The sequence below is a fragment of the Pecten maximus genome, chromosome 3 (assembly GCF_902652985.1).
Source record: "Pecten maximus chromosome 3, xPecMax1.1, whole genome shotgun sequence".
Lineage (NCBI taxonomy): Eukaryota > Metazoa > Mollusca > Bivalvia > Pectinida > Pectinidae > Pecten > Pecten maximus.
In genome coordinates this window covers 15,242,858-15,270,306 of record NC_047017.1, presented here as the reverse complement: position 1 = coordinate 15,270,306, position 27,449 = coordinate 15,242,858, and the positions used below count along the sequence as shown (strand labels likewise).

The following is a 27,449-nucleotide window of genomic DNA, read 5'->3' as shown; positions in this document are numbered from 1 at the left end:
GTCATTAAACCGCTTAATATTAATTTTGCCCATGAATCAAGCGTTTATGATGAAAGATTTGATTCGAACTCGCGCATGCTCATAGAACCGGAGGGATATTTGAATGGCGGACGAAATTTTAGTAAGCAAAATCAATAACACGATTATTCAGCTCATGTAAATTCAATAATTTCAGACGCATTTTCATGCAACATTTCAAATCTGTATAGCATATAAGAATAATTCATTCACCCTTTCACTCACAACCTACAAGTTCATGACCATTTGACCTGCAACTCAAAATGCTTTTGCGCCTTTCTCAAGTTTTTGTTTACCGGACAAACGGTCGCTTGTACCGTAGTTGTAGATGTTTTATAATTCCAATACCATGGTGCCTAAACAAAAACATTGAATTAAATACATTTATATATGTTTATATGTAAACTTTTAACATTAGAATACATTCATAAACACACGCCTAGGTGCCGTGTGTGGTGGTTTTCATTTTGACATTCCCAGTCTGCAACGTTAACATATATAATACTGTACAGTAGCAATAAGTCCGAATTTCCGTGTGCGATCTTGCTAAAAGCAGATACACAAATCGCTTCAAGGTAGATTTCAAAAGGCCATCAACATTGGCAATTTTGTATTATCTACAAGATACATTGCAAACGTTACTGTGATTTGCCAACACCTGCTGGAGTGTATTTCTGACTTAAAATTTGATGCCGATGCACAGTAACATTCATCTCCCTGAATGATGTTCTCTAGAAATAAAAGTAAAGTTAACCTGCTGCATATAATGTCACATATCTGATTAAGAATTTTCATTTATCCTAACTTCTGCTTTTACATGTCCCAATTCATGCACAGCTTTTTCTCAATAGTTTGGGATTATTGATTGGGGCCTTTCTGTCTCATTTTGGGAAGAAAATTGCTGAATTGGGAAAGATATTTTCAGGAGTAAACTGCAAATTTTGGGAATTTGGTTTTAAAATGAAATAATTCCAAATGGGAATGGGGCCCATTAACGGCCCCCAAAAGCCTCCAGAAAAAGACCTGTCATGGTTCGGATATATATATACCTCTGTAATTAAAAATATTATGATTATTTCATGTACTAGGTAACCAAAAGTTTAAGTCATGAAAGGGAAAATTCCAACTATTTATCATAGATTGTTCATGTCAAAATATACCTGTTACTTAAAATGTTTCATATCCGTCTTCTTAATTAATCAACAATAACAATTTATAGTTGTTGCCCAAAGTAAAACAATTTTATTTTCCCAAAATGGAGAAAATGACAAAAATATCTTACCACCAGAAAAACTGGATAGAATAAAAGTCCATGTAATTGTAATGTTCTTAGTTTGTCTGGGGTCAATTGTCAAATCATTGTATGTTTGTACTGACCAAACCTACTGAACAATTGAATGTTAATTTCATGCGACGTCTTTTTGCAATTGTTTACAATTACACTTATTTGTATTATCAATAGAATTACAGGGTTCAAAGCATTTCAGTGTTCCTTTTGAATACTTCTGGTCATGAAATTGAATTATGAATGTAAATCTTTCCCATGAAATCTCTTTCTATTAGAAGTTATTTTGCAAATTTACAGATATGAGCTGGGCAGCAGATGAGTGGAAAGATGGGCTGCCAGCCCGGGCCCTTCAAAAAATTGGCCAGATAGAGCAACAATTTGAACGACTGAAGAAAGAAAGGGATCAAAAGCAATTTCAACTAGATAGCCTGGAACAGGTATCCCAATACAGCACTGCCTTACCTGGATATCAACCTTTGCCTACTTTATCTATTCTTACATATTAAGCTCCACACTCTTCCAATTTATATTCCCAATCAACCTGTATGCATATTTTTATGTAATATTGTAAGACTTTGGGTCCATAATTGATTAACTATCCCATTCAATTAATCTAATGTGTTGTATCATGTATATATGATGCATGCATGCACATTTTTTAATTTGATCTGAAAGGTTGTATGGTTTCCTGGTATATTGATGTTGAACATTAGCCTCATTAAGTCTGTAGAAGCACAGATAAATACTATATCTCAAGGGACTTAATGCAAAGGCCAATGAGCTGTAGTATGTGTAGCATTGCCCTATCTTTACACAAAGTAGCAAACAATACAGCTTACGGTTTGAAAAGAAATTGAAAATGATCTATTGAAGATAGGAGAATTGTAACTTTTTAAATTTGGAGATACGAGAGAATTGAGATTATGATATTTTTGAATACATTTCCGTTTTTTATTTGTAGGCACTTCAAGTGCAAAAGAGGAAGGTAGAGGAAGAAAAGAATCATGCAGCTGTTTATAAGAGAGAAAACCAGAGCCTGTCTGAAAACTGCCAGGAATTGGAACAAAAGCGCCAGAAAGTGGTGCAGGAGCTCACGACTAAGGACAATCATATTTCCTGTATAGAGGGAAAATTGTCTCACTCCAAGTCACAGTACGAGGCTGAGACAAGCAAGGTATCAGTGATTATCATTTCTAAAATCATATCTTCAACTTGTGATGATTTAATTGGTGTGATGTTAATATAAGGTCAGTTTCATTATGGTTGTCCCAATAAAATTATTGAATATTTAAATATGATTCTTAACAACGTGATTTCCTTGCCTTGGCTCATTGACTTGGACAGTACTTTTACGTTTATAAGTGCACATCTTTTTTAGGTCACTTGACACGAAATCCATTCTTGTGCATCGTCAGTCTGTAAACAATATATTTACATTTTCGACTTTCAATGAAATTTTGTGGAAACCTTCCAGAGCCAAAGGTCAATCAAAAATGTGAATTATATTTTCCCTAGTCTACAGGGTCTTGATCAGGTAGGGCAAAAAGCTGTCAAATTGACTGAAATTTCAAAAATCTCTTTTCCTTACTCTATCTCAAGTTTCCCTCTTGGGATGGATAACCTTTACTATACTATGGTTTATGTAAGGAATTCATAGTTTTGACTATAATTTATTGAATTTCCATTGAAATTAATTCAAACCTGGTTAGAATTGTCAGTATGGTATACACAGCAGTTTGATGATATGCACATTTTGGTCCTGATTGACATTCTACAAATAGGTGATATGTGCTAAAATGTCTATAATGTCCTTGTTTTGGCCCTGAGTGCTAGAATCAAATACCCTGCTGTCCGAAATCATTATACTAGATATTGGATAAGGCCATTTTATTCTTTTCTGACACTTTGAATAATATTTTGAAAAAAAATAACTATCTATTCATATAACAAAACTCATGGGACCGATTGGGCCAACATGCCTCTTTTTATTACATATACCCCACCCCACCCCTTTTAAAGAAAAGAGGATGACTGGTATGTCAATACACTCTGCTAAATATAGACAGACACTCTTTAAGTATTCATTGAAAAAGAAAAAGAATCAACCTTAATCTGAAAATTCCACATGGAAACATCCCTGAAAATGATTTTATTCAGCACACCACTTTGTGTTTTGATAGGTTCACCATACAATATGCGTTTAGGTCCAATAATGATATCTATCAACATATTTTTACTAGTGATTTATTATTTGAAAAATTATTTATAATGTTAATGTATGACTTGCAGGTTAGTCAGCTTCAGTGTGAGCTTGAAAAGCTACAGAGAGATTACGACAATTCCACCAAGAATATTGAGAAACTGACCGCTGACCACCAGAAATTGCAGGAGTATTGCAAACAGCAGAAGGTGCAGCTGGACAGCCAGAATGACCGCATAAGAAATCTTGAAAGTGATCTCAAGCATAATGTTGACCACAGCAGAAAACCTGTCACGTCTGCATCAACAACAGGTATTGTTATGTCTATTAAAAAAAAGGCCCATTGTCCTGATGTTTGGCCATTGAATCTTGCAGCATGGTTCCCAGCTAATGGATCATTGGTGTTAAATCCATAGTCATGATACATTGGCATCTTATTTAGGCAAACAGCATAAACCTTCAGCAATGGGGTGAAAGGTCAATACAGTTTAGTGGTGGGCCCATGATAGAAAATAATCGAAAATTAGTCAAAAAGGAAAAAATAATAATACGGATCATCCATCATGTTGATGTTGATTTTGAAAAGGCAATTAATCTGAAATTTCTAAAAGTGTTTGTTGATATTTGGTCTCGTTTTTTTTTTGTTTTTTTTTTAAAATTTTTTTTTGTAATGTTACCAAACCAAAAAGTAGTTGATCTTGTATTTTGTATATACCACTTTTTTTTATATAACTAAGATATATTCATTAGTCTTTTACAAGCAATTAAGGAGATGGAAATATATACATTTGCTAACAACCATTAAATGCTTTGTTTGTGTTCAGTACTAAAAATATTGATAACAAATTAAAGGTTAAGATATTGTAATAAATGAACTTGATATGTACATAAATTTTCTACAAAAGGGCAATTCTGTGCTAAATTTAGAAATCCGATCATAATAAAAAATCAATCGATTTCGGGTATCCAATTATCAGTTCTGAAATTGAAACCAATTTCCATCACTAATTATAGATCATAATGAAGCAATGATCAAGGCTTGATAACAGTTCAGTTGATTGCACTATGAGATATGTACCTTTTATAAAGACTTCTAATTGGTCTGATCAGGCAAACTATTTGGAATAGGATACGCCACCCTGTATCTTTATTAAACAGTACATACTAAGTAATCATTATCTCGGGCAAAAGAAGAAGTATAGCTGTAGTGCTTCGATTCTGTCAGTTTATAAACTGGTAAGGAAATTTTCAGCAAAAGAAAATTTATTAAGATGTTAATTTCTCATCAAATAGGGGCTGACAGTGATCTGCAAAATAAGCTAGAGCAGTTAAATGCCATGAGGGAGAAGGATCAGATTGAGATACGACAGCTGAAGGAAGAGTTAGAGAGACAAGCAAAGCAGGTAAAGTCATGTTTTACTATCCAATAAAATATTGTCAGTAGATTGATGTGGTGGTAAAGCTAGTATCCTCAACCAACACTGTCATGTCAGAGTTTCTATTACATTTGATTTAAAGGAGTTTTCCACACAAGTGAAGTTGATGTATATTTAGACCAACAAAATATAGCGCATTTGGGGATCACAATTTCATTTCTTCATTTGGCTTATTTCCTGTCAATTTTATAATGTAAACAAATAGTTCATACTGTTCAGTTTATCCTAAGCAAGCCAATCAGAACAACTCACCCATATTTGATATCGTAGAAAATGATGAGGGGTTCTGATTGAAAACAAACATGTTGTGACTCAAGCAGGTTTAATTGATTTAGCTAGATCAATGAAGAATTTCCACAAATCAAATATGTTTTTGTTTATATGATAAATTGAGGGTACCGTATATGGTTTCCATAAGAACATGTTTATGCTTTTTGTGCAAATTTTATGGGAAAAAAAAAAATCAAATGAAATCCTAACTTGTGCAGAATATCCCTTTGATACAAACAAAAAAACGTTGATGGCATTGTTTTGAGTACTATTCCAATGAAATATTTACCAAACTTGAGGACTCTAGGTTTGTCATTCAGGAACCACTCAAAGAAGTGATTTAATTAATAGAAGTGAATACTATATTAAGCTACATTTTCTCCAGCACTCACCTACATAGAATTTCTTTACTTCCGGAGTCCTCTTGAATGATGTATATTTTCCTAGAAAATTCTTCATAATATTAAGACTAGTTTACTCTGTATTTAAAACATAAGTGGCCCACCTGTCAGTGTTTAGTTCTCATTGTAACACCATCAGCACCATTTTATGACTGTCCTGCTTTAGTGCCATCTGTGAAGCCGGGATTTTCCTACAATTTTTCAACTGGATCCAGGGTCCAATAAAATGGAAATTTCTATGCAACAAAATGCGACATTGGTAAAAAACCAAAAAAAGTGAAATTCATACAAATTTTAGTTTTCTTTGATGAATATTGCCTTTATATTATTTTTGATTTCATTTTGTTATATGTAGCTGTTTTTCATTTTTCAAATTCACTAAAAATAGGTCTTTGTATATATAAAACATACTTTATCATTCAAAAGTGACTTCAAAATTGGGAATTTGTTAGTGGCAAATTGGGAATTTTCACAATAAATTGTATTTTTTTTAGGGGAATGGGTCCTTTTAACGGACCCTGTTTCTAATGTAGGAAAATACCTGTGGAGCAACAGTTTTTCTGCACACAGATTTCTATTTCACTTTTAACAAGCTTAATAAGTATCTATTTGAAATACATAAGATGTTTCATGGTTTCAAGGTCAAAGTAACTATTGATAGAAAATGGATAATCATTTCAAGAACATTTTTTTCCGTAATGATTGTATCATTTCAGCTTGGAGACCAGCTTAAGAATTCCACAGGAGAGTTGGAGAAGTACCAAAAGCAGTCGTCCGATTTATCTATGAAGGTAGATAACCTGAATCGGGCCAACCAGATGTCTAGTTCTATACCAGGCTTTGGCTCATCAACCAATCAGCAGGCCAATGCAAAACCAGGCTTTGGTTCATCAACCAATCACCATGCCAGTTCCATACCAGGTTTTGGCTCATCAACCAATCACCATGCCAGTTCCATACCAGGCTTTGGCTCATCAACCAATCACCATGCCAGTTCCATACCAGGTTTTGGCACATCAACCAATCACCATGCCAGTTCCATACCAGGTTTTGGCTCATCAACCAATCACCATGCCAGTTCCATACCAGGTTTTGGCTCATCAACCAATCACCATGCCAGTTCCATACCAGGTTTTGGCACATCAGCCAATCACCAAACCAATTCAGTACAAGGCGGGATCAGTATGGAATCTGTTGGGGTGCAAAACAGTAAAGGTATTAAATATTTGTTTAAAGCCTACATTCGTGGTCCGTTGTCGTCCATCCATAAAAAATCCTCGTTATCGCTATTTCTTGAGAAGTTCTGGAGGGATATTTCTCAAACTTCACATGTAGGTTTCTATTAGTCCCTAGTTGTGCCTATCAATTTTTAAGTCTGATTTGGAAAACAAAATGAAATGTTCGACAGACAGTCGTATTATATTTTGACAGTTGACAGTATAAGTTATAAAAAATGTTATTGCAATTTCTAGAGCAGTACTTGAGGAATATTTCTCACACTTCACTTGTAGGTTCCCCTTGGTCTCTAGTAATTCCCATTTGATTTTTTAGTCTGATCAGGAAACAAAATGACCAATAGAAAGCCATCCTGGATTTTGACAGTTGAAATTTGTTATCATTATTTCTTGAGAAGTACTCAGAGAATTTTTCTCAAGCTTAACATGTCAGTTCCTCTTGTCCCTAGTTGTGCCCATTCAATTTTGAGCCTGATCAGGAAAACAAAATTGCCAGTTTGAATTTTGACCGGTTTAAGTTAATTGTCGTTATTTCTCAGAAAGTTCTCCTTAACTCTTTATTCATTAAGGTTTTCGTTTTGATCATATGACTTAAGACGATGGAAGGCGAATGTAGAGAATAGATCCGTCTTGCATAGACCTAATAAAGGTTATAATGATGGGAATCACAATCCCTCTGGAATCTCTTGTTATAGATGGCTTTAAAAGGGGATTTTAAATGATCTTTAAAAAAAAAACAATTAAAAAATGTGAACAGGAGGACCAGTTTTTTATTTCCAGTTCTATAACTTACTGGCAGTGTTGAATCAGAGAAATTTCTACTAATGCTTATATCTGAAGAAATATTTGTTTACTTAGACCTATCAATATTCATACCAAATTAGTTGATTTGAATTTGTTGATTCAGCCAATGGCAGTTCCTGGTCAGGCGGCGGTGACTGGAAAGAAGGATTATCATCACAGGCACTGCAAAAGGTTGGACAAATTGAGGCTCAACTGGATAAGATCAAGAAAGAAAGAGACCAGAAACAGTTCCAAGTGGACAGTCTGGAGCAGGTGAGTGACAGTTCATGGTGATATGGGGTTTTTGTGCTCCAATTGAAAACTGTTACTCAAAGATCTGTTATATTGAATTGATTCAAAGTTTTAGGATGTGAACTATAATCAGTGTATGGCCAGTTTATGCGTCTGCCATTCTTTGTATGGGAGTGAATCTTGCAATGAAAGTATTGCATTAATTTCTATGAAAAATACATAAACTGGGGTGCAATACTCTTCACTGTCTTGGTATACAACATATTTCCAATTCAGTGAATGAAGCATTCAAAATCTATTCTATGGCCCGTATTACAAACAAAAATATTGTGAATTGTTTTGCAATTGTTGTAAAATGAATAAAAGTTTACATTTACATTTGATATCAACCTCTTCATTTTTAACTTGTAATTGAGATAATCTTCATGATAGTTATATTGAAGCTGTGAATTGTGGACATCTCAAAACAAAACAAAAAATAGTAGTTTTATGCTATTTGTTATCTCATGTCACAATTTGCTATATTTTTCAATTTCATCAGGCATTAAGTAATCAGAAGAGGAAGGTAGAGGAGGAGAAAAACCAGGCCGGCAGCTTAAAGAAAGAGTTACAAACACTATCGGCCAACTGTGAAGCTGTCGAGCAGAAACGACAGAAGTTAGCACAGGAGATTCAGGTCAAGGACAACCGAATATCATGTTTGGATGGTCAGCTGGCTCATGTCAAAGCTCAGATGGAGGCAGAAACTCAGAAGGTAAGAGTGATAAGACAATCAATATCATACAGACAGAAATTTAATACATAAATCAAGCGATTGCCGAGAACAAAAAATTGGGTCTAATACAAGTGGCTCAGAGAATCATATAATTATTACCATCAGTGCAGCCTCTATTAAAGAAATAATCTGATAACTAATGGATACTGACAGGCAAGCAAGCTGCAAGCCGAGATGGAGAAGGCACAGTCTCAGCAACAAGAAGCTGTCCGCAAACTGGAGCAGGTATCAGAGGAGCAGGGAAAGCTACAACAGCGAGTACAGCTGGCACAACAGGAGCAGAAACAGGCTACAGAGAGCATGACGTAAGTGATAGTGAGAGCATGACATCAGTCTGGCTGAGTAAACACGACAGAGAGCATAATGTAAGCATGACAGTGTTAACATGCCACAAAGAGCATGACATCAGTCTGGCTGTGTTAACATGCCACATGGAGCATGACATCAGTCTGGCTGTGTTAACACACCAAAGATAACATGACAAAGTATTGATGTGTTAACATGCCTAAGAAAGCATGACGTAAGTGATAGTGTGAGCATTCCAGAGAGAGCATGACATCAGTCTGGCAGTGTAAACATGCCAGGGAGCATAATTTCAGTCTGACAGTGTTAAACATGCCACAGAGAGAATGACGCAAGTCTGGCAGTGTTAAATGCCACAGAAGGTATGATGTAAGTTTGTTCGTGCTAAGACACCAGAGAGCATGACAAGTCTGGCAGTGTTAAGATGCCACAGAAAGCATGACATTAGTCCCCACAAAAAGGAAATCCAAGTGTGCAGAGATTGCTCAGCATTTGGATAATTGTTTATTTTTAAAGATGTCATCAGTAGTAAAACTATGCCAGAAATATCTACAGCATGCTGACTTACATCATAGAATCTACCATGACATATTCATTACTTGTCACATCAGTGCAGTCATATAATGACATCCAGGTATAGGAATTGTTAGATGGCAATAATTCAGTGTAAAGTATGAAACTGGTTGCAAATCATAGACCATTCTTGTTTTCAATTGATCATGCTTACTGTTTGATAGAGACATAGGACCGTAACTTTGTGGTATTTATGGGTATTGATAGACTAACATAATGATTGTTCTGTTCTACAGGCAGATGAAGAAGAATGAAAGCATGTCACAGAAGAAACTGGAAAGCAAGGAGGATGAGGTGAATAAACTGAAGGACGACCTAAAGGTCACCAAAGACAGTATAACAGAGAAGGATAGACAGATGCAGCGTAAGTAATGAGTAATAATAAAGGAGTGAAGCGTCTTTTTAACTTGGTTTTATGACAGTACACATTCCAACAAATTCACCGATGTTTCTTGAGAGGAGCATTTTGCATGGTACAGAAATGATTCATTCCTTATTAGACTGGAACAGGGGATGGGGGTAGTTTTTTAACCCACCATCCGATTCAAATTTCCCTGCCTCTGTCATCCGTAAACTCTCCTTGTTATCGCTATTTCTAGAAAAGTTAGATCTTTTTTAGATTTCTTATGAAGGTTTTCAAATTATTAAATATCTCTGGTTAAAACCTTCAAATTATTAAATATCTCTGGTTTTTAAACCAGATTTTGGTCAGTTTTTATTTATTGGTTACGTATGAATACTTGAAACAAGTTGGCCTTGTTTTATTTGACACTGTTTTATATAAAAAAGGAATAATTTTTGTTTGTTATGTATTTCAGAGATGCAGAAATCTTGGCAACAGACAGAGGCTCGTTTGAATCACCAGAGTAACGAGAAAGAAGCGGAGTACAAGACCATGGTGGAGAAACTATCAGCATCAGAAAAGGAATTCCGTCAACTGCAGAGTGACCACAGAAACCAACAGAACCAGTTTCAGGATCTGAAGAGCATCATTGAGAAAAAGGAGAAGGAAAACTCTCAACTGTCACTCAGCAATTCACAGTACCAGTCCGACCTGGACGCTCTACAGAACAAACACAAGAAAGCCATGGACGAGTACCATTGCCTGCAGACCAAACTGGACCAGCTTCACTCCAGCCACCTGACAGCCACTACCCATTTACAAGAGTCCAAAAAGTTAGTGGAAGACAAGGAGACAGAGATAAAAGAGCTGAGGAAGACACTGGAGAGCATGCAGGATGAGGCAATCCGATGTGAGGAACAGCACCAAACCACAATTACTGAACTGAACAGTCAGATGTCCAATGTCCAGCAGGCAGCTGATACTAAGGCAGCGGAGATCACATCACTCGAGATGCAACTCCTGTCTGTCCAGATGCAGGTAGACACAGTCGCTCAGAGCAATTCAGGACAGATTTCCGACCTTGAACAAAAGGTCAAGGCTCTAGAGGTCAGTGAAGGTCACATGAAGGATGTTTTACAAAATAAGGAACAGGAGATCGACGCCATGAAAAGGAATCAGGAAGAAACTACCCATGAGCTGAATAACAGTAGGGATGCTCTGTGCCAATCGGAGGAGAAATGTAAAAGTATTACTGGTGAGCTAGAGGACACAATGAGAAAGTTGGAACACGCCAAGGATTCTGTTGAGTCACACATAAGAGAAACTGCAGCTTTAAAGACTGAGTTATCGTCTATTCAAGAACAGTCCTTAAACGAAAGGGATAACATGGTGAAGGAGGCTGATGAAATTAAAGAGCAACTAAAAACGTGTCTTGTTGAAAAAGATAAATTACAAGATATTGTTTCTAAGAGGGAATCCGAGTTGGAGAAGGTGACAAGTGACTTGGGCAATATGTCATCCATGAAAAAAGATTTGGAAGGAAAACTTACAACTCTGACTGAAGAGCATGACACCTTGGTTACTGAGAGACAGACCCTGACCTCTAAGTTAGAGCAAGCAGAAAGTGCTCTGGTGGCAAAATCTAGTGAACTGAAAGAATTGGATAAACAACTCCAATCCTCATGTGATGGACTTAATTCCAATCTGGAGGCAAAACAACAACATTTGGACAGTGTACAAGTTGACTTAGACACCATTAAGGACAAGCATGATAAAATGGCTGAACTGCTTGTAGTCAAGGAACAGGAATGCAATAAGCTTATACAGGAATTATCTGACCTGAAAACAGAAAGTTCTTCTCTAGCAGACAAACTTCAAGGATATCAGGATCAGCTCAGCACACTTGAGGCGGAGAACAGTGAACTTAAAGGTCAGTACGAACAAGCCAACTCCACAGTATTAAGTAAAAACCAGGCTCTTATGGAAATAGAGACCGAACTGTCCTCATTAAAAGAAAAATCTGACAGCCGCTGTCAAGAATTGTTTGACTCACTGTCCAAGACACAGCATGAGTTTGAGCTTTGTCGTGTGGAGAAAGATAAAGCTCTGGAGGTTGTAGATGTAAAGGAGAGATTGTGTGAGGAATTACAGACAAATCTATCCGAAATCAAGGCTTCTGAGAAAGATCTAGGTGTTAAATTAGAATCTACCGAGAAAGAAATGAAAGATTTGGTAAAGGAAAAAGAACAACTACAAAGTATGCTGTCTCAAGCCAATGCCACAGTGGAAGGGAAATCTGCTGAGTTGGATCGGTTAAAGTCAGAACTGGATGAAGTTCAACAACAGGCTGAGGTAGAGCTGAAGAAGAGATTTGAGAGTCTAAATAGTACTAGTGAGGAACTCCAGAGTGTTATGGAGAAACATGATAAAATTAAGGAATCTCTGAGAGTGAAGGAAGAGGAATGCACAGGTACACAGGAGAAACTGAAGAACTTGCAGGAGGAACACCATCAACTTGCACAGAAATGTCAGTCTCTAGTGGATCAAATGGAAACCATGTCATCAGATTACAGTCAACTGCAGGAGCAATTGAGTCAGGCGAACGATGCTGTGTCCACCAAGAATGATATAGTTGGTAACTTGGATGCTGAACTATCTGCTCTCAAAGGAAAAGCTGACAGAGATTGTCAGGAGTTGAGTGAAAATCTGACTAGTTTACGTGAAGAGAACTCTAACTTCCAGGAAGAAAAAATGAAAATGACAGAATTGATTAAGGAAAAGGATGAAGTGAATAATACACTGAAGGAAACTATGAATAGACTTCAAAATGAGCATCAAGAATTGGCCAACAAATGTCAGAGTTTGTCAGAGAGGAAGGAGACATTGGAGAAAGAGAATGGATCAGTCAATGAACAGTTACAACAGGCAAATGATGCTGTAGAGAACAAGAGACAAGCTATCTCATCACTGGAAGCTGAATTGTTGAGTGTCAAGGAAGAGGCACAGTCTACTGGTGCATCCACAGAGGCAACCACGTCTGAACTCCGGCAGCTAATTGACACACTAACAACAGAAAAAGACAAAGGACTTGATTTAATAAAGTCCCGTGACCAGGAGGTGGAACGACAGAAAGCTGAGCTGTACTCGCTGATGGAGAATCACCAACAGCTCCAGACCAAGATGGAGATGCTACAGATGGATATGGAGGACAAGGATGAGTGTATGGAGGACTTAGAAGGCAAGGTGCAAGGGATGGAACAGAGTCTGGCGGCAGTCAATCTCTCCCTGTCACAGAAGGACCAGGCCTTGACTAAAACTGAGGCCGAGATGAACGACGTTCTTGCCAAATTGGACAGTCTGAGGGAAGAACACACTGCTTTGGAACTACGCTGTCAGCAGCAGACATCGCAGTTGGAGCAGCAGACCTCTGTTGTCAATAAACAAGCAGAGACATTACATGAGGAGGGAGATAAGTACCAGCGTCTCTGTGAGGAGTCAGATAAACTTAAACTCAGCTTGGTGGAGATGACCTCATCATGTGAGGACAAAGACAGTCAGATTCTAAAACTGAATGATACAGTAAAGGATTTAGAGGGATCTGTAACATGTTTGAAAAATGATTTATCAGAGAGGGATGATAACATAAATAGCTTGCAGGTACAGTGTAGTAAGCTTCAGGACGATTGGGAAAGCAGATGTTCAGATCTCAGCGAGCAGACGGAATGTAACAATCACCTTGAAAAGCAAGTTGTGTTGCTTGAGAGTTCTCTTGTCGAAGTACAATGTAAACTGGAGCATAAGTCTAAGGAATATAACCAACTCAGCAACAAGATGGCAGACCTCAAAACTGAAATGGATGAGAAGGAATGCAGTATGAAAGAGTCTCTTGATACGATCATACAACTGAGGTCGACAATTCAAATTAATGAGGACAAAATCAGGAGTCTGTTGACCGAAAAGGAAGATATGCAGAAGACCACTTCGAAAGACATGCAAAACCTACATGTTCAAATAGAGTATAAACAGGAAATCTTGGACAGAAAAGTCAAAGAGTTACAAAAACTGCAGGTAAACATGGAGGATATTCAGTCACTTTTAAACAGTCACCGAGAGGAACTGCAACAGTCCAAGGAAAGTAACAAAGCTTTAACTCAGGAATGTGACCGTCTGCAAATGGCACTTGGGGATGCATCTGAACGCCTGGATCTCAAAACATCAGCTTATAACTCATTGATAGGTTCCAATAGCACAATGGAGGAAAAATTAAAATGCCATCTGGAGGAAGCGGAGAACAAGGTAAAAGCTCTATCAGATGAGTTGAATGGGGCTAAATGTAAAATGGATATGATGGAAATGGACATTGAAGATCGGGACGCAACAATTGCTGATATGACCGACAAATCTCAGAATCTCACCAACAGTACAGACAGTCTCAGGGAAGAAAACAAAAAGTTGAAGGCATCTGTCGCAAATTTGGAAAAAGAATTAGACAAACTGAAAGGACAATGTTCTGATTTGGAAGAGGAACTGAAAAGTACCTGTGATCAGCTCAGTGACACCAGGAGAAAACAGGAGACATGGAGAATGAATTGAAACAGAAACTTGACACCATACTGTCAGAGAAGAATCAAAGCAATCAAGAAGTGAAGGCACTGAGTGAGAAATTGGAAGACAATGAAAGATTGGTGTCTCAGAGAAATGAGGAAAGAGAGAAAAATGATAACGACATGGAAAATTTGAAAAAACAGTTAGAAGATACACTGGATCAGCTGAAAAACAAGGAGGCCAGTTTACAAGATAACATCTCTGAGTTGATGACTTTAAAAGATAAATCCATGAAATTGTCAGAGGAGTATGATGCACTGTTGTCAAAGAACACAACGTCAGAAAATGATATGGAAGCCCTCAGACTGCAGGTAGGAAGTCTTACAAAAACTCTGGAGGAAAAAGATGCCTTTATCAATGAGCTTCAAATTACAGTGGAAACAAAACTCAAAGCAATGGAGTCCCTCCAGGATGAAATAGCGTGTCAGAAAGAATGTTCTGATAAAACCCTGCAATGTGTGAATGAGGAAAATTACAAAAAGGAGCAAAATATAAAACATCTGGAAGAAGAAATGGAGTCATTAAGAAATAATCTCCAAGAAAAGCTGGGTGAAATCCGTCGATTAGAATCAGAGAAAGAACTACAACAACAGGAATTTGATGGTAAGATGAAAGCAACATCTTCTGATCTTGAGCAGCTGAGAAAAGAAAAATATGATTTGCAAGAAAGTCTGAAATCATCGAAGAATGAACAAATTGTATTGAAACAAAATGTTTTTGAACTTGAATCACTGATGGAGGAACTGAAGTCCCAGATTTCTAACTTAGATGAAAAGAATTCCAAGCTTCTGTCTGATGAGGCAGCTATGGACCTGAAGGTGACTGAGAAGTTGAATGAGTGTGAGGTTTCCCTACAGAGGCTGAGGAAGGAGCTCCAAGAAAAGGAGGAAGCAAGATTTGAATTGCAGACAAACTTTGAAACATTGACAGAAGAAATTACTACAAAGGAACGAAATTGGGGAGATCAAGAAAGGACTCTACTTGGTAAACTTACAGAAATTACAGATACGATTTCTAAACTTGAGATTAACCTTGCTGAAAGAACAGAACAGTGTGGGGATTTGGAGAAGAAATTGATGGACCTTACTGCAAGTGTAGAAAATGAGAAATCTGAGCTAAATTATACAATAGACTCTGAAAGGAAAAAACAAGTGGATCTTCTAAAGCAGCAGGAAAATGAGTTTGATATGAAGAAGCAAGATTTGCTCAGTAAACTGGAAGTTGTTGGTCTAGAGTTGTCTCTTAAAGAACAGGAAAATGTTAAAATAAATGGAGAATTAGACCTAGTGAAGAAAGAAAATGCAAGTCTGAAGGATAGCACTAATCAGGAGCATATTGATATGTGTGAGTCTCTGTCAAGTCTGCAAAATCAACTGCAGGCTATGACCAATACTAGTACCATGATGGAGGAGGAAAAGGACCGTCTAGGAAATCTTCTTGATCAGGAGAGAGCAGAGGTCAAGTCACTGACGGAGAAAGTGACCAGTCTAGAGACTGCAGTCAGTGATGCTGCTCTAAAATTATCACAGGTGAAAGAAGAATTCATCACAAAAGAGTTGCAGTTACAGGAAAATATCAAAGAGCTAGAAACAGAGAAAAACAAGCTCTCCACTGCTTTGGAACTTTCTTCTGCTGATCTGGAAAAGCGTGCGGCAGAAAAATCTGAGATAGAGGACAATCTGTTGGAGAAAGACTCAATTTTACAAAAGTCTCGGAATGACCTGGCAGTCCTTGAAAATGATCAGAAACGTTTGGAAGGATTGGTGGAATGCCTTGAGGGTGAAAAGGGAACCCTTCATAATAGAATTGATGAGTTGCAGTCGGAGTTGTCTGCCCTTCAATCAGAGAAGGCCAGAACTGTACAAACAGCAGAGGAGACTAAGTTCGAGCTGGACACCAAGAATGATTTGTCTGAGACACTCCAGCAAAAGCTGGACCAACTTCAAGCAGACCATGTAAAGACCACAGAGAAAGTCAGCCAACTACTCTCAGAAAAGGAAACACTCCTGCATAGTTTTGAGAATGTGACCGGGGACAAGAATGATCTCGCTGTAAGACTTCAGGAACAGGAGAAGTCATCGCAGGACACTGAGGAGAAATTGATGCATGAACTGAGCCAGACCAAGGAACAGTTATTGTCCACTAATCTGAAAATGTCCGAGATGAAATCCGAGTGTGATACACTAGAACATAGACTGAGTGAGAGTGGCGATGTCAATGCTGCTCTCCAGCAAGAGAAGGAGGAACTATTACTGAAACTAGGAAATATGGAACAGAATTCCTCAGACTGGACTGGTAAAATCTCATCTCTGGAACAGAAGCTGAAGCATCATGAGGAAACCATGGATTATAATATGAAACAGTCAGCTCTGATGGAAGAGGAAAGAAACAACCTTAGAACAAAGGTAGAGGAGTTTGAAAAGGAAATCATGGACAATGAAGAGAATCAGAAAGTACTAGAATCTGACTTGATGTCAGCTGAAAAAAGAATATCAGATTTGGAGGAGGAAATAGAAAATAATAAATCTCTATTGGAAAGTGTTCAGCAAGAACTTGAGGTGTCTCGGGAACAAGTCTGTGTTAAAGAGGCTGAAATTGTACATATGAAGGAAGAGATTTCCTCAAACACAGTCAGGGCAACGGACAAAGCTTCTGAAATATCTACTTTTGAAAGACAAATGGAGACTCTTAGCTCAGAGAGAGAGGAGGAGAGACAAAGATTGGAAAAGGTAATTGCGGACAAAGCTATAGATATAGAGGAACTTCAGGAGAGAATCTCAACACTGAATACCCAACTTGAATCCCTACATTCAAAATTTGACAGCGAAAGTTCAGAGAAGGAAAAGCTGTCTGGGATTTTACAAGTAAACGAATCAAATATGGAGGAAATTGTGTCTGAAAAGGCACGTCTCAGTGACCTCCTGTCAGAAACATCACAAGAAAGTGCTGACTTGAGACACAAGGTCACAGAGCTAGAAAAAGAGATAGCGACATTGAAGGCAGACAACCGATGCCTTGGAAGACCAAGTAAGTGAGTCTCAAACCCAGCTCCAGGCCACCCAGACTTTCTCCCAAGACATTCAATACCAGCGAGACTCCCTGGACACAGACTACAAGGCCATGCAGGACCGTATTAGTCAGCTTAGCACAGAAAACCAGGAACTTGCTACCAAAGCACAGCAAGCTAACATAGAGGTGGAACGGTACAAAATCCAGCTCGAAGAAAATGAGGAACATTCAGAACAGCAGACTCAGACATTCTCTCAACGCATCTCTGATCTACAGGGAGAGGTTCAGAACCTGGCCTCGCTGGTGAGCTCCTATGCCGAGGACATGAAATGTTTACAGGGAGATAAAGAGGATCTCAGTACCTGTGTTCAGAAGATGGAGATTGAGATGAAATCCACCAAAGATGACCTGGAGACAAAGCAGAGTCAGGTCAAAGACTTAGAGGCCATTGTACAGCAGAATCAGAAAACTTGTTCCGAGTTGGAGGCAGAATGTCAAAAATGGAAAGAAAAGAGCGAAAGATTAGAAGAAGAGTACAGTCAAAAGATGTCTGAAGTGGAATGGATGTCTCTAGAGAAAGGTGAAACACAAGAAGCTGTCAGTAGATTAGCCAAGGAAAAGCAAGACTTTGTGGATAAAAATGAAGCACTACAATATAATTTGAAAGCATCCAGAGAAGAAATAGAAAAACTTGAGAATTGTGTCAGCGAGAGAAACACCGAAGTCAATGTGCTAGAGATGGAATGTCGGGAACTGAAAACTTGTATTGTTGATAAAGATCAGAAAATTTCCGAAATTGAGAAGGAAATGGAAAAGGTTATGGATAAATTGAAGAAAGTTGAGAGTGACAAGCAAGTTTGTCAGCAACAAGTTGATGACATTGTCCTTGAAAAGGAACAAATGGTGGATAGAACTATGGCTGCTGAATCAGACTTGTCTGTAATTAAAGAAAATCTTGTGGCTCTGAGTTCTGCACAGGCAGAGTTGGAAGCCTCTTTGAAAAGAAGGTTGCAAAAATAAAGGAGAAAGATACACAAATCAGTGAGCTGCAACAAGAGGTTGAGAAACTTACTGACAAGGTGACTGAGCAAGTGAGACAGGCAGCAGAGCTGCAAAGGCAAGTCGAGAGTCTGACCAAGGAGCAGAAGGCCACACAGTCAGATATGGAATGTTTTAAGGACGCAATGGAGTCGTTGGAGATGGAGAGCGAGAGTCTGAGTGTTGAAAAGGCCACACTAGAATCTGAACTGAAGCAGGCAAAACTGGAGAGAGATGACACAAAGCAAACTGCAGTGAAATTAGAACAAGAATTACAGAAGGTAGATAGGAGTAAAGAGATAGAAATGGAGCAGGAGCGAGCATCCTGGACCGTAGAGAGAGAAGATCTCAGGGATAGGATTGAATCCCTCAATGTGGAAATCGCAGAGCTTGGTGACAAATTTAGCTCTAGTTCTCAGAGACAGAATGATCTGAGTGGGGAGAATACGAATCTCACAGCCCAGGTACAGGCCAGTGAGGACAAAGTGAAAGAGCTAGAAGCTCAGCTTTCAACTTTAAACGACAACTTAGATGTTCTTAACTCCGAGATGTTGGAGACGTTGGAGAAGCACCGAGTCGTGTGTGAATCTGAGAGCAGTGTAAAGGCAGAGATGAGTGAGGTTAAAAAACAACTGGCACAAGTAACTGACCAGCTGAACACCAGGGAAGACTCACAGCAGGAGGTTAAAGGTCAACTGGAGGAGCTGAGGTCAGAAGTCAAGACATTGACAGGGAACAATGTTCGCTTAACTCAGCAGTGTGCCACAAAAGAGAGGGAGAAGAGTGAACTACTAGGTGACTTCCTCAATTTGGAAAATGATAAAGCACAGTTACAGAGGACCATAGATGCTCTCAAACTTGAGGTAGGCAACATTTTATCTCATACTTAAATTGTTTTACTTGAACTTTAATCGAAATTTATTTGAATGTGTGACTACATGCATTGAATAACAAAAGATAATTATATATTTTCTTCAAACTGACAACTTAGTTTGACTTGTGTCTTTGCTCCATAGGTTGATGATGTGAGAGGGGAGTGTTGTAATAAGGAGAAGGAAGCCGAGCAGACCCAGAAGAAGTTGGCAAGTGAGGAGGCACGACGTTCAGAGCTAGATGACCAGCTTTGTGCAGTTCAGACAGAGCTAGCCACAACAAAGAGCTCACTCACCAAATACGAGCAGACTAATGCCACCCTGGAAGCCATCAAAGTATGTACACATGTAGGGTTTCACCTCTACATCAAAATTAGATGACAAATCATTTTATATGATCAATATCTTAAAGACCATGTTTTGTCTGTTCACTTTGTCAAAAATTTCCACAACAACTTTGTTACAAACTATTGATCAAGTTAAATTATTGAATGGCAAAGTGAAAATGACACATTCACTCCTACAATTTTCTTTTAATATTTAGTATCTTATAAGATTAATTTCTTGAAAATTCACAAAAACCATTCTCAAAAAAAAGAAATAGAAGTTTAAAATTTTACACATTTCATATGGTTTTAAAATATTCTGAAACTTGTGTAAAATATATGCAAGGGTACCTGATAAATCAGTTATAACTAAAAAAAAATTCATTGAATTAAATATTCCTGAAACTTTTTAATTTGTTTTTTTGCAATAAGCAAGTATTTGACAGATACTGTTTTCCTCATTACCTCTGTTCACTGTCATGTCTTTGTAAGATGAGTTTAAATTCATTCCATGTTTGTTTTATATTTCAGGAGGAATTTACAAAGAGGTTTCAAACAATGGTTTCTGATCTCTCTGAAAAGGACTCAAAAATTGAAGATACAATTTCTTCTCACAAGGCCGAGGTGGAGAGGCTCACTTCCTGTCACACAGAGGAAATTGAGAGGATGATGGGAGACCACTCTATGACATCAGAGAGGACGAAGGAGCAGTATGAATCAGAGATGCAGCAGCTGCGCCAGGCTATTACAGAGCTCGAGACACAGGCTGTAGGAGGCTCAGATAATGGGGACCTACAAGGAGCACTTGACCTGGCAGAGAGACAGATTGCTGAACTCAATGACAAAGTACAGGCACAGACTATTGAGGAGGAGAAACTTGTTAAGGTATGTCATCTCAATTTACCGGTAATGGTGGTCAAAATGGTTTACGTGCTGAAGGTATTTTAACCAAACATTTTGATCATAGGTTACTTCAGATCTTTTGTATACCAGAAAAAGAGCCAAGTATCTTTAACATGGTTCATACAAATATGAAAGTTCTTGTCTGGAATAGACTTGGCATCCAGTGTCATGTTTTCCTTGAAAAGTCCTTGATATGAGATACTAAAATATCTATGATACCAAATCTCAGGAGTGTTGCAAAAAAAACCCGTAATTGTATTTATTTCCTGTCTGATAAGTTAACAACTGTACTGCATATGTATCACTGTGCAATTGCATATGTATTACACCATTGTTAATATGGTTGACAGTAAATAGAAATTTGTGGAATTTGAATACTCAAAAGTAGGTATGAAGGCCGTTTAAATATTGTAGCTTATGAAAAAAATTTCTGTGTTTTTCTCACATCTTGAAACAAATATACAATCTGAAAGAGTAAAGCAAGCTGGTTGTTCAGTTATGTCCAATAATTTTGTTGACCTGTCGTTTACCGTCACCTGAATAGTGAAATATTCAAACAGCAAAATCAAGACAAAATGCTTCCCAATGGCCCAATTGTTCACTGCAGGTCAACTGTTTTCAGTAGTGTGTATTAGGCAGAAGGTAAATTTTCTTTGCTTTACTTCATTATGCATGTTCATGGCGACTTGTAGACCTTTATTATGTTTCCAAACATTAAGAGCATGAAAAAGGGTGAAAGAAATATATGAAAATCAGTGATTCCTTCTAGGTATGAGATTTTTTGTACTAGACTATCCATTTGTCAGTAAACTGGCCTGACAACCTCTGGTATCTTCACAGATAATGAAGAAGTGGGAGAGCCGATGTTCTCAGCTACAGACCGAATTATCTGCAGAGAAAGCTCGCTCACTCAAGCTGAAACAACTGCGCGGCAACAAGGAGCTACAAGACTCCACTTCGGTATGTTATTGCTAGCAAATCCATCAAATATTCTGTGGTCACAATAGTGAGATTCCATACATTCCATGCCAGGATCCTTCATATCACTTGTCTTTGAATTTTAAACGTTGGACTGCATTGTGATGGTATTTATAGTCTATAATGACAAAGATTTGCGTTAATGTAATACAGTATCTAACATTTGTTAGGAAATTATTCTTTAAATGGAACAGATAACATTTAAACATCAAACTGTATAACTGATCCATTTTGAAAACAAACTTGACCATAAAAGAGGGGGGCAATCACAATTTTTGTCTTATCTGTAAATTTCTTGGAAATGAAACACCCACAGATATTAACTATATAATTTAATTTTGTATGAAACACGCATTTTCATTGGCTGAAATAATTTTGTTATTCCTCCATAACAAAATTTTTGACGTTGCGAAATGTAACGTCATTTTTGATTGGCTGATGACGTTGCGTAATAATTTATCACAGAAAAGAGTTCGCCAAAGAAAGTGAAATATCTTGGTGTGTATAAGACGAAATTAAATTATAAGAATTAACATTAATTATTTCGCGGTTTATGAAGAGAGTACACACCAGTTTTTTATGTTATGACTGTATAACAGAAAAAATAATTGATGTTAATCCTTAAATATTAAAGAGATCAAATCTGGTGAATGTGTGCAGGTTTTCTCAAGCCTACTAGCATACAACTGATGAAATGTGATAGTGCCCTCAGTGAAGGATGTTGATATTTTGCCATTGTATATTATAGAGTAACACTGATTTGGAAGAGAAACTGAAGACTGCTGAAGCTGAGAGAGACAAATACCAGGAAGATCTACTGCAGTCAATGGCCGAAAGAAAGACTTTAAAACAACAGAACCTTTCACTTAATACCAAAGTGACTGGACTAAGTATGTGGCCAATCTGTCAATGTGTCAAACTAAATACAACTAGTGTTGATGGTCAAAGCAAACTTCAGACTGGACCAATGTACCAGGCCTGATACCAGGAGCTAATAGTCAATTTGATTAGCTTAATATTTTAAAACTACTTGATTAGAAAGGATGAGCGATAACATGACCAAATCCTCTACATAAATGTAATCCTAATTAATGTCCTTGATCAGAGATACAGGTGCCCTATAGTATTCAGTGTCCATCATTCTGTCGATCCACAAATTTAGTTTCTGGCTGCTAATTTAAGTATTCATTGGCCAATTTAATTTGTTCAGTTTACAAAAAATACATTCTTAAGTAAAAAAAATCATCAAGGCCAAGGATCAAGATCATTAGGTCAAAATGTCAAGGTCAAATTTTGTGCATCCTTCACAGAAATACTAGATCTCCTCACTGAAAACATCTTGTTATGACATGAAGCAAAGTTGGTTAGAAAATTAACAAGGAGCCAAATGACCAAAAGTTCAGCCCAAAGGTCAAGGTCAAATATTTATATTTTTTCACTTTAATATGAAACATTTTATGACATTCTGTAGCATAGCTGGTCAAAATTAAACAAGGAGTCAACTGACCAAAGGTCAAGGTCAGCAGGTCAAAGTGGTCAAGGTCAACTTATAATCATAGTACATTGTATATGTATACCGGTAAGGTGCATTATTAAACATTCAGGATGGTTCTGATGCTGCTTAAAATTATAGAAATGGAATTTAAAACTTATCAAAATACTAAATTTCTAATCTTTATTTTTTAGTTTTAATTGACATTTAAAATGCATTTAATTGAAGGTTTTCTTAACAGAAATGTCATATTTGAAAATGTCAGTGGTCAATGGGAACCAATCTTTGTAGGATTTACAAATTACAATGTTAAAACTTGCAGAACAACTTTTGCATCAATATCGCAGAAGCATAGCCTAAACACTATATCAACAAAATGCATATGTAAATAGCCTTTTACATTTAAAAGCTAAATCTTTTGAAAATCTGTATAATATTTGAAAGTTGTCCCTCTGTTGTAGTTAAAATGCTGAACCTGCAGAAGAAAGAACAGAAAGCAGTGTCCAAGGTTTCTGATGTTTCAACTTCTGATACCACAACCAGTGAGCATGCACCAACTAAAAATGAAACTACAAACTTTACGGTAGTGAAACCTGAACCACGTCATCCAATGAATTCGAAAAAATTGGATGTGCCAGCTGTTTCCATCTCAAAACCTGAATCTCGCGTGGACAAGCAGTCTCACAAACCATTGACAAGATCTTCATCTTCCCAAATCTTACAAAACTCTTCAAAAGATCTTAACTCGACAAGTAAGTCTCAGACACATATGTCTCAACTCCGGATCCCACAGCAACAGAAGGATAACAAGTCACCTGATAGAATATCCTCCTCGCCTGTCACAAGGGCAATGAGTGCAAAATTATCTACTGGAAAGTCAACTGGAATACCTTCCCTGACCAGGTCTCAGGAAAAACGCAAACACCAGTCAGAGACGCGGGACGAAGTTGTGCCAAAGAAAATTAAAAGTGCTGCAGGTATGCTACTGCTATTAAGATTTATAATTTTTCAGTTAATATAAGGGAATCTTTGTCTAAAGATGATTGTTTATTTCAAAATTTGTTTTTTTAATATTGTAGTAATAAATATATTTGTATTCAGTGATGCTATGAAATTAAAATGACATTGGCATGGTTGTATTGTTCAATTACCTCTGGTAAGAGTTACAGAAAAATATTAACACTTACATTTTTCTTTTTCTTTTTTTTCTCTGGGCTCTTGTGTTCTATACAGGCGACCAGAGTGTAATTTTTAGATGTGTTAGTAATTAACCTCCAGTATAAATCTCTAACTTATGACTACCTAGTACTATTTCAGAAGTGACATTTACAGATTGAGGAGCAGGGCCCACACTTGGATAAATGTTTTCCCTATAATCAGGCCTTGTTTTCTATTGAAAGCTGCACTATGATTTTAGATTATTTGCTTAACTTCTCTAAAAATTTAAATCATGGTAAATGTATGATTTGAGATTATTTGCTTAACTTCTCTAAAAAATTTAAATCATGGTAAATGTATGATTTGAGATTATTTGCTTAACTTCTCTAAAATTTTAAATCATGGTAAATTTTCTCAATACAATAGAAAGCTAACAAAAGAAATTGTGCCTTTCAGATCTGCAACTCAACAAGAAACCTCTGAGTACGATTACTAACAGCCCCAGTAAGACGTCACACACATCTGAGGATCTGACAAAGAGGGCAGGACAGGCCAAGAGAGTGCTCAGTTTACACAAGTCGCCAGAGATGCGTAAACATCTACGTAAAACAGATACTCAGCATTCCAATGCAAAAGATGCAGATAATCAAGACTGTAAGATGCAATAGTAAGGTTTATTAAAGAAAAATTGTTTTAATCTATTTGCTTAAGGAGATTTTAGAGATTAGAAATGTACAGATATTATTATTGATAAGTAACCGTCACTAGGTTTTCACATTATTGGATAAGGTTGATCATGCTGTCATGATGCATTATATGTAGAGATGTTCATAGCCATTTCATCAAAGGCTTAAAATTTTATTGTTAATGTATACAAAATGTAACCTATTATTATAATCTGCTCCAAGGTGAACCTGATAAAGCTGATGCCTCTTTTATGTCAAATTGGAAATTTAGTCCAAAACCTTTATTTGAAATTTCAAAACTAACTGGTCATAATATCATAACCTTCAGTATGAAAACACACTGTCATTGCCTTGTAGTATTATTTCTCAAAACCTCAAAAGAAAAGTTAATATTTATCCTGCAATAAATCCAAAACTTAATCTCGGGGCTCAAAGACTTATGTTGGACTAATCAAAAGCAGAAAAATGAAATTAATTTGTTTGTAGTTTTATTGATTAGTAATGTATCTGGGTTGTGTAGTATAAGACATGTGCTTATTGCTGAATAATGCTGTACTTCATGTCTCACAAGATCATTGGTCAAACAATAATATTTGTTTCAAACTATAGCCAAAACTTGTGTATGATGATGGGTTTTTTAATTGTCTTTATAATACAGGTTTCTTCATTCTTGTATGTAATACACATTGTACATTTATTTAAATAATGTGAAAGTTGAGATCAGTATTAAACTGATTGTATTTCAAGTTACAGTGGTACTTTTTAGAACAACCACAATAATTAAACTGAAATATCAATTCCATTACAGATAACTTATTTCTCTTATATCTAGGTTATTTTTAGTCCGTAGTTTAGAGAGTATCGCATAAAGTTGGTCACCAGGAGTAAACCTGTTTGCATTGTGTAGTCGCTGTGCAGCTGTAGAAAATTTCAGATATTCAAGTGACCTAGCACAACATTCTTGCATTGTCATTATGCAGAAAGTTAAGTTTGTACGGGTAGAATATCTGAAGAAGATAGCAGTTAAGCACATTGCAATGGCAAAAGATGTAACTCAGCGAGTTTAAAACTTGATGTAAATGGAATCTCAATATTTTTTTTATTTTTTTTGTGTGTCAAAATTTCTGTCATCTGTCATTATTAATTACATGAATTTCATCAATTGATGAAATTTTATTAATACTTTTTTTTTTTTTGTACCTCACTACCCCTTTATCATGTTAGTCCACAGTGAGGGATCATGTGATGTGCATTTGAGAGGGGCATAGATTTGATGAATGGCAGCAGCATAAAGCATTTAGGCCAAATGTTGATGAAGCTTGATGAAACTATTCAAGTTAAATTGTAGTCCACGTTTGTTGTAAATTCTACATACAACCAACTGTCGATGAGATTACTTGGATAGAAATTCTCCAGACAGGTCCATAGAATGCACCATCAAACGCATCCTTCTTGAAAAATTCTGTGCAAGTAATCTCTGCTTATATGTTGGTAGTTGAAAGTACCGGGATATGTGCAGAATTTATAGCAGGATAATATAAACGATGAAATCACATACATGGGCTTGGTGTCGCCATTTTAACATCTCTGCTGTTTATCAACTACAAATCACATGAACCCCCACCATATTTGATCCCACTACAATCTGTGACATGTTATAAAGCAGTCCGGGTAATTTCTATGCTGACTGTAGCATGAATATTTCTATATATCTTTGTTGGTTTACCATATTCATAAGAGGTTCATAAGGAATAAGCAATATATTAATGCATGGAAATAATCGCGCTGTAAATTTTTTTTTTTACTTGTACATTTATTTTATTCTGTGAACATAAAGTCAAATGTTGTATAAGATGTGTACAAAAGTCCAGTGGTGTACAAGATGTGTATAAAATCCCAGTGATGTACAAGATGTGTATAAACGTGTAAGTGTTGTACAATATATGTACAAAAGTCCTACGTATATTTGATACCAGGTGCACAAAATTCAAATGTACAAGATGTGTATTAAAGTCTGATGTTGTACAAGTAATGATTACATGCTGACATACCAAATATAAATACAATGTATTAGTTATCAACAAACTTGTACCAGTATATGTGCCAGAAAATTCTTACTGGTATTTTAGATTTTTATGTTACATGTACTTTATACTTGGGACATGTTTATGTGTTTTTTTTAGTAGTTAGTGATATTATTTTTGTTAATGTAGATCGTGATATCATATACTTAATCCCGAAGTCAGTTGTTCAGGAAAGCTACTTTCCATATATTTATTTAGGAACTTCAGCTCAATGTGTGGAAAAATGATCAAGTTCAGTTTTTGATTTCTACCAGTTTCCTTCTCATTTCTTTACTGTCTACTATTATATAGAAGCTTGTGTTGGAATGGAGAGAGTGTGTGTTTGTGTGTTGAGTGAAAAATGAAGGGATGCATGCAGTATGAATGTCTTATTTCTGGAGAGAGAACTATATCGAAAATCAATAAATTAAATAGAAAAGGA

General features: G+C 36.8%; 1 protein-coding gene across 1 annotated transcript; it reads left to right on the top strand.

Annotated features, from left to right (window-relative positions):
* The first annotated feature begins 88 nt into the window (after nucleotides 1-88).
* Nucleotides 89-27,449, top strand: LOC117323324 (golgin subfamily B member 1-like). The gene is given in 20 exon segments (XM_033878468.1): nucleotides 89-121; nucleotides 1,604-1,743; nucleotides 2,268-2,480; nucleotides 3,596-3,818; nucleotides 4,800-4,909; nucleotides 6,330-6,828; nucleotides 7,756-7,904; nucleotides 8,425-8,637; nucleotides 8,812-8,963; nucleotides 9,771-9,898; nucleotides 10,353-14,452; nucleotides 14,455-17,480; nucleotides 17,482-18,508; nucleotides 18,511-19,392; nucleotides 19,546-19,737; nucleotides 20,259-20,612; nucleotides 21,471-21,590; nucleotides 22,357-22,498; nucleotides 23,562-24,077; nucleotides 24,715-27,449. Coding segments are annotated over 19 exon segments (12,396 nt in total). The 5' UTR covers nucleotides 89-121; nucleotides 1,604-1,605; the 3' UTR covers nucleotides 24,927-27,449.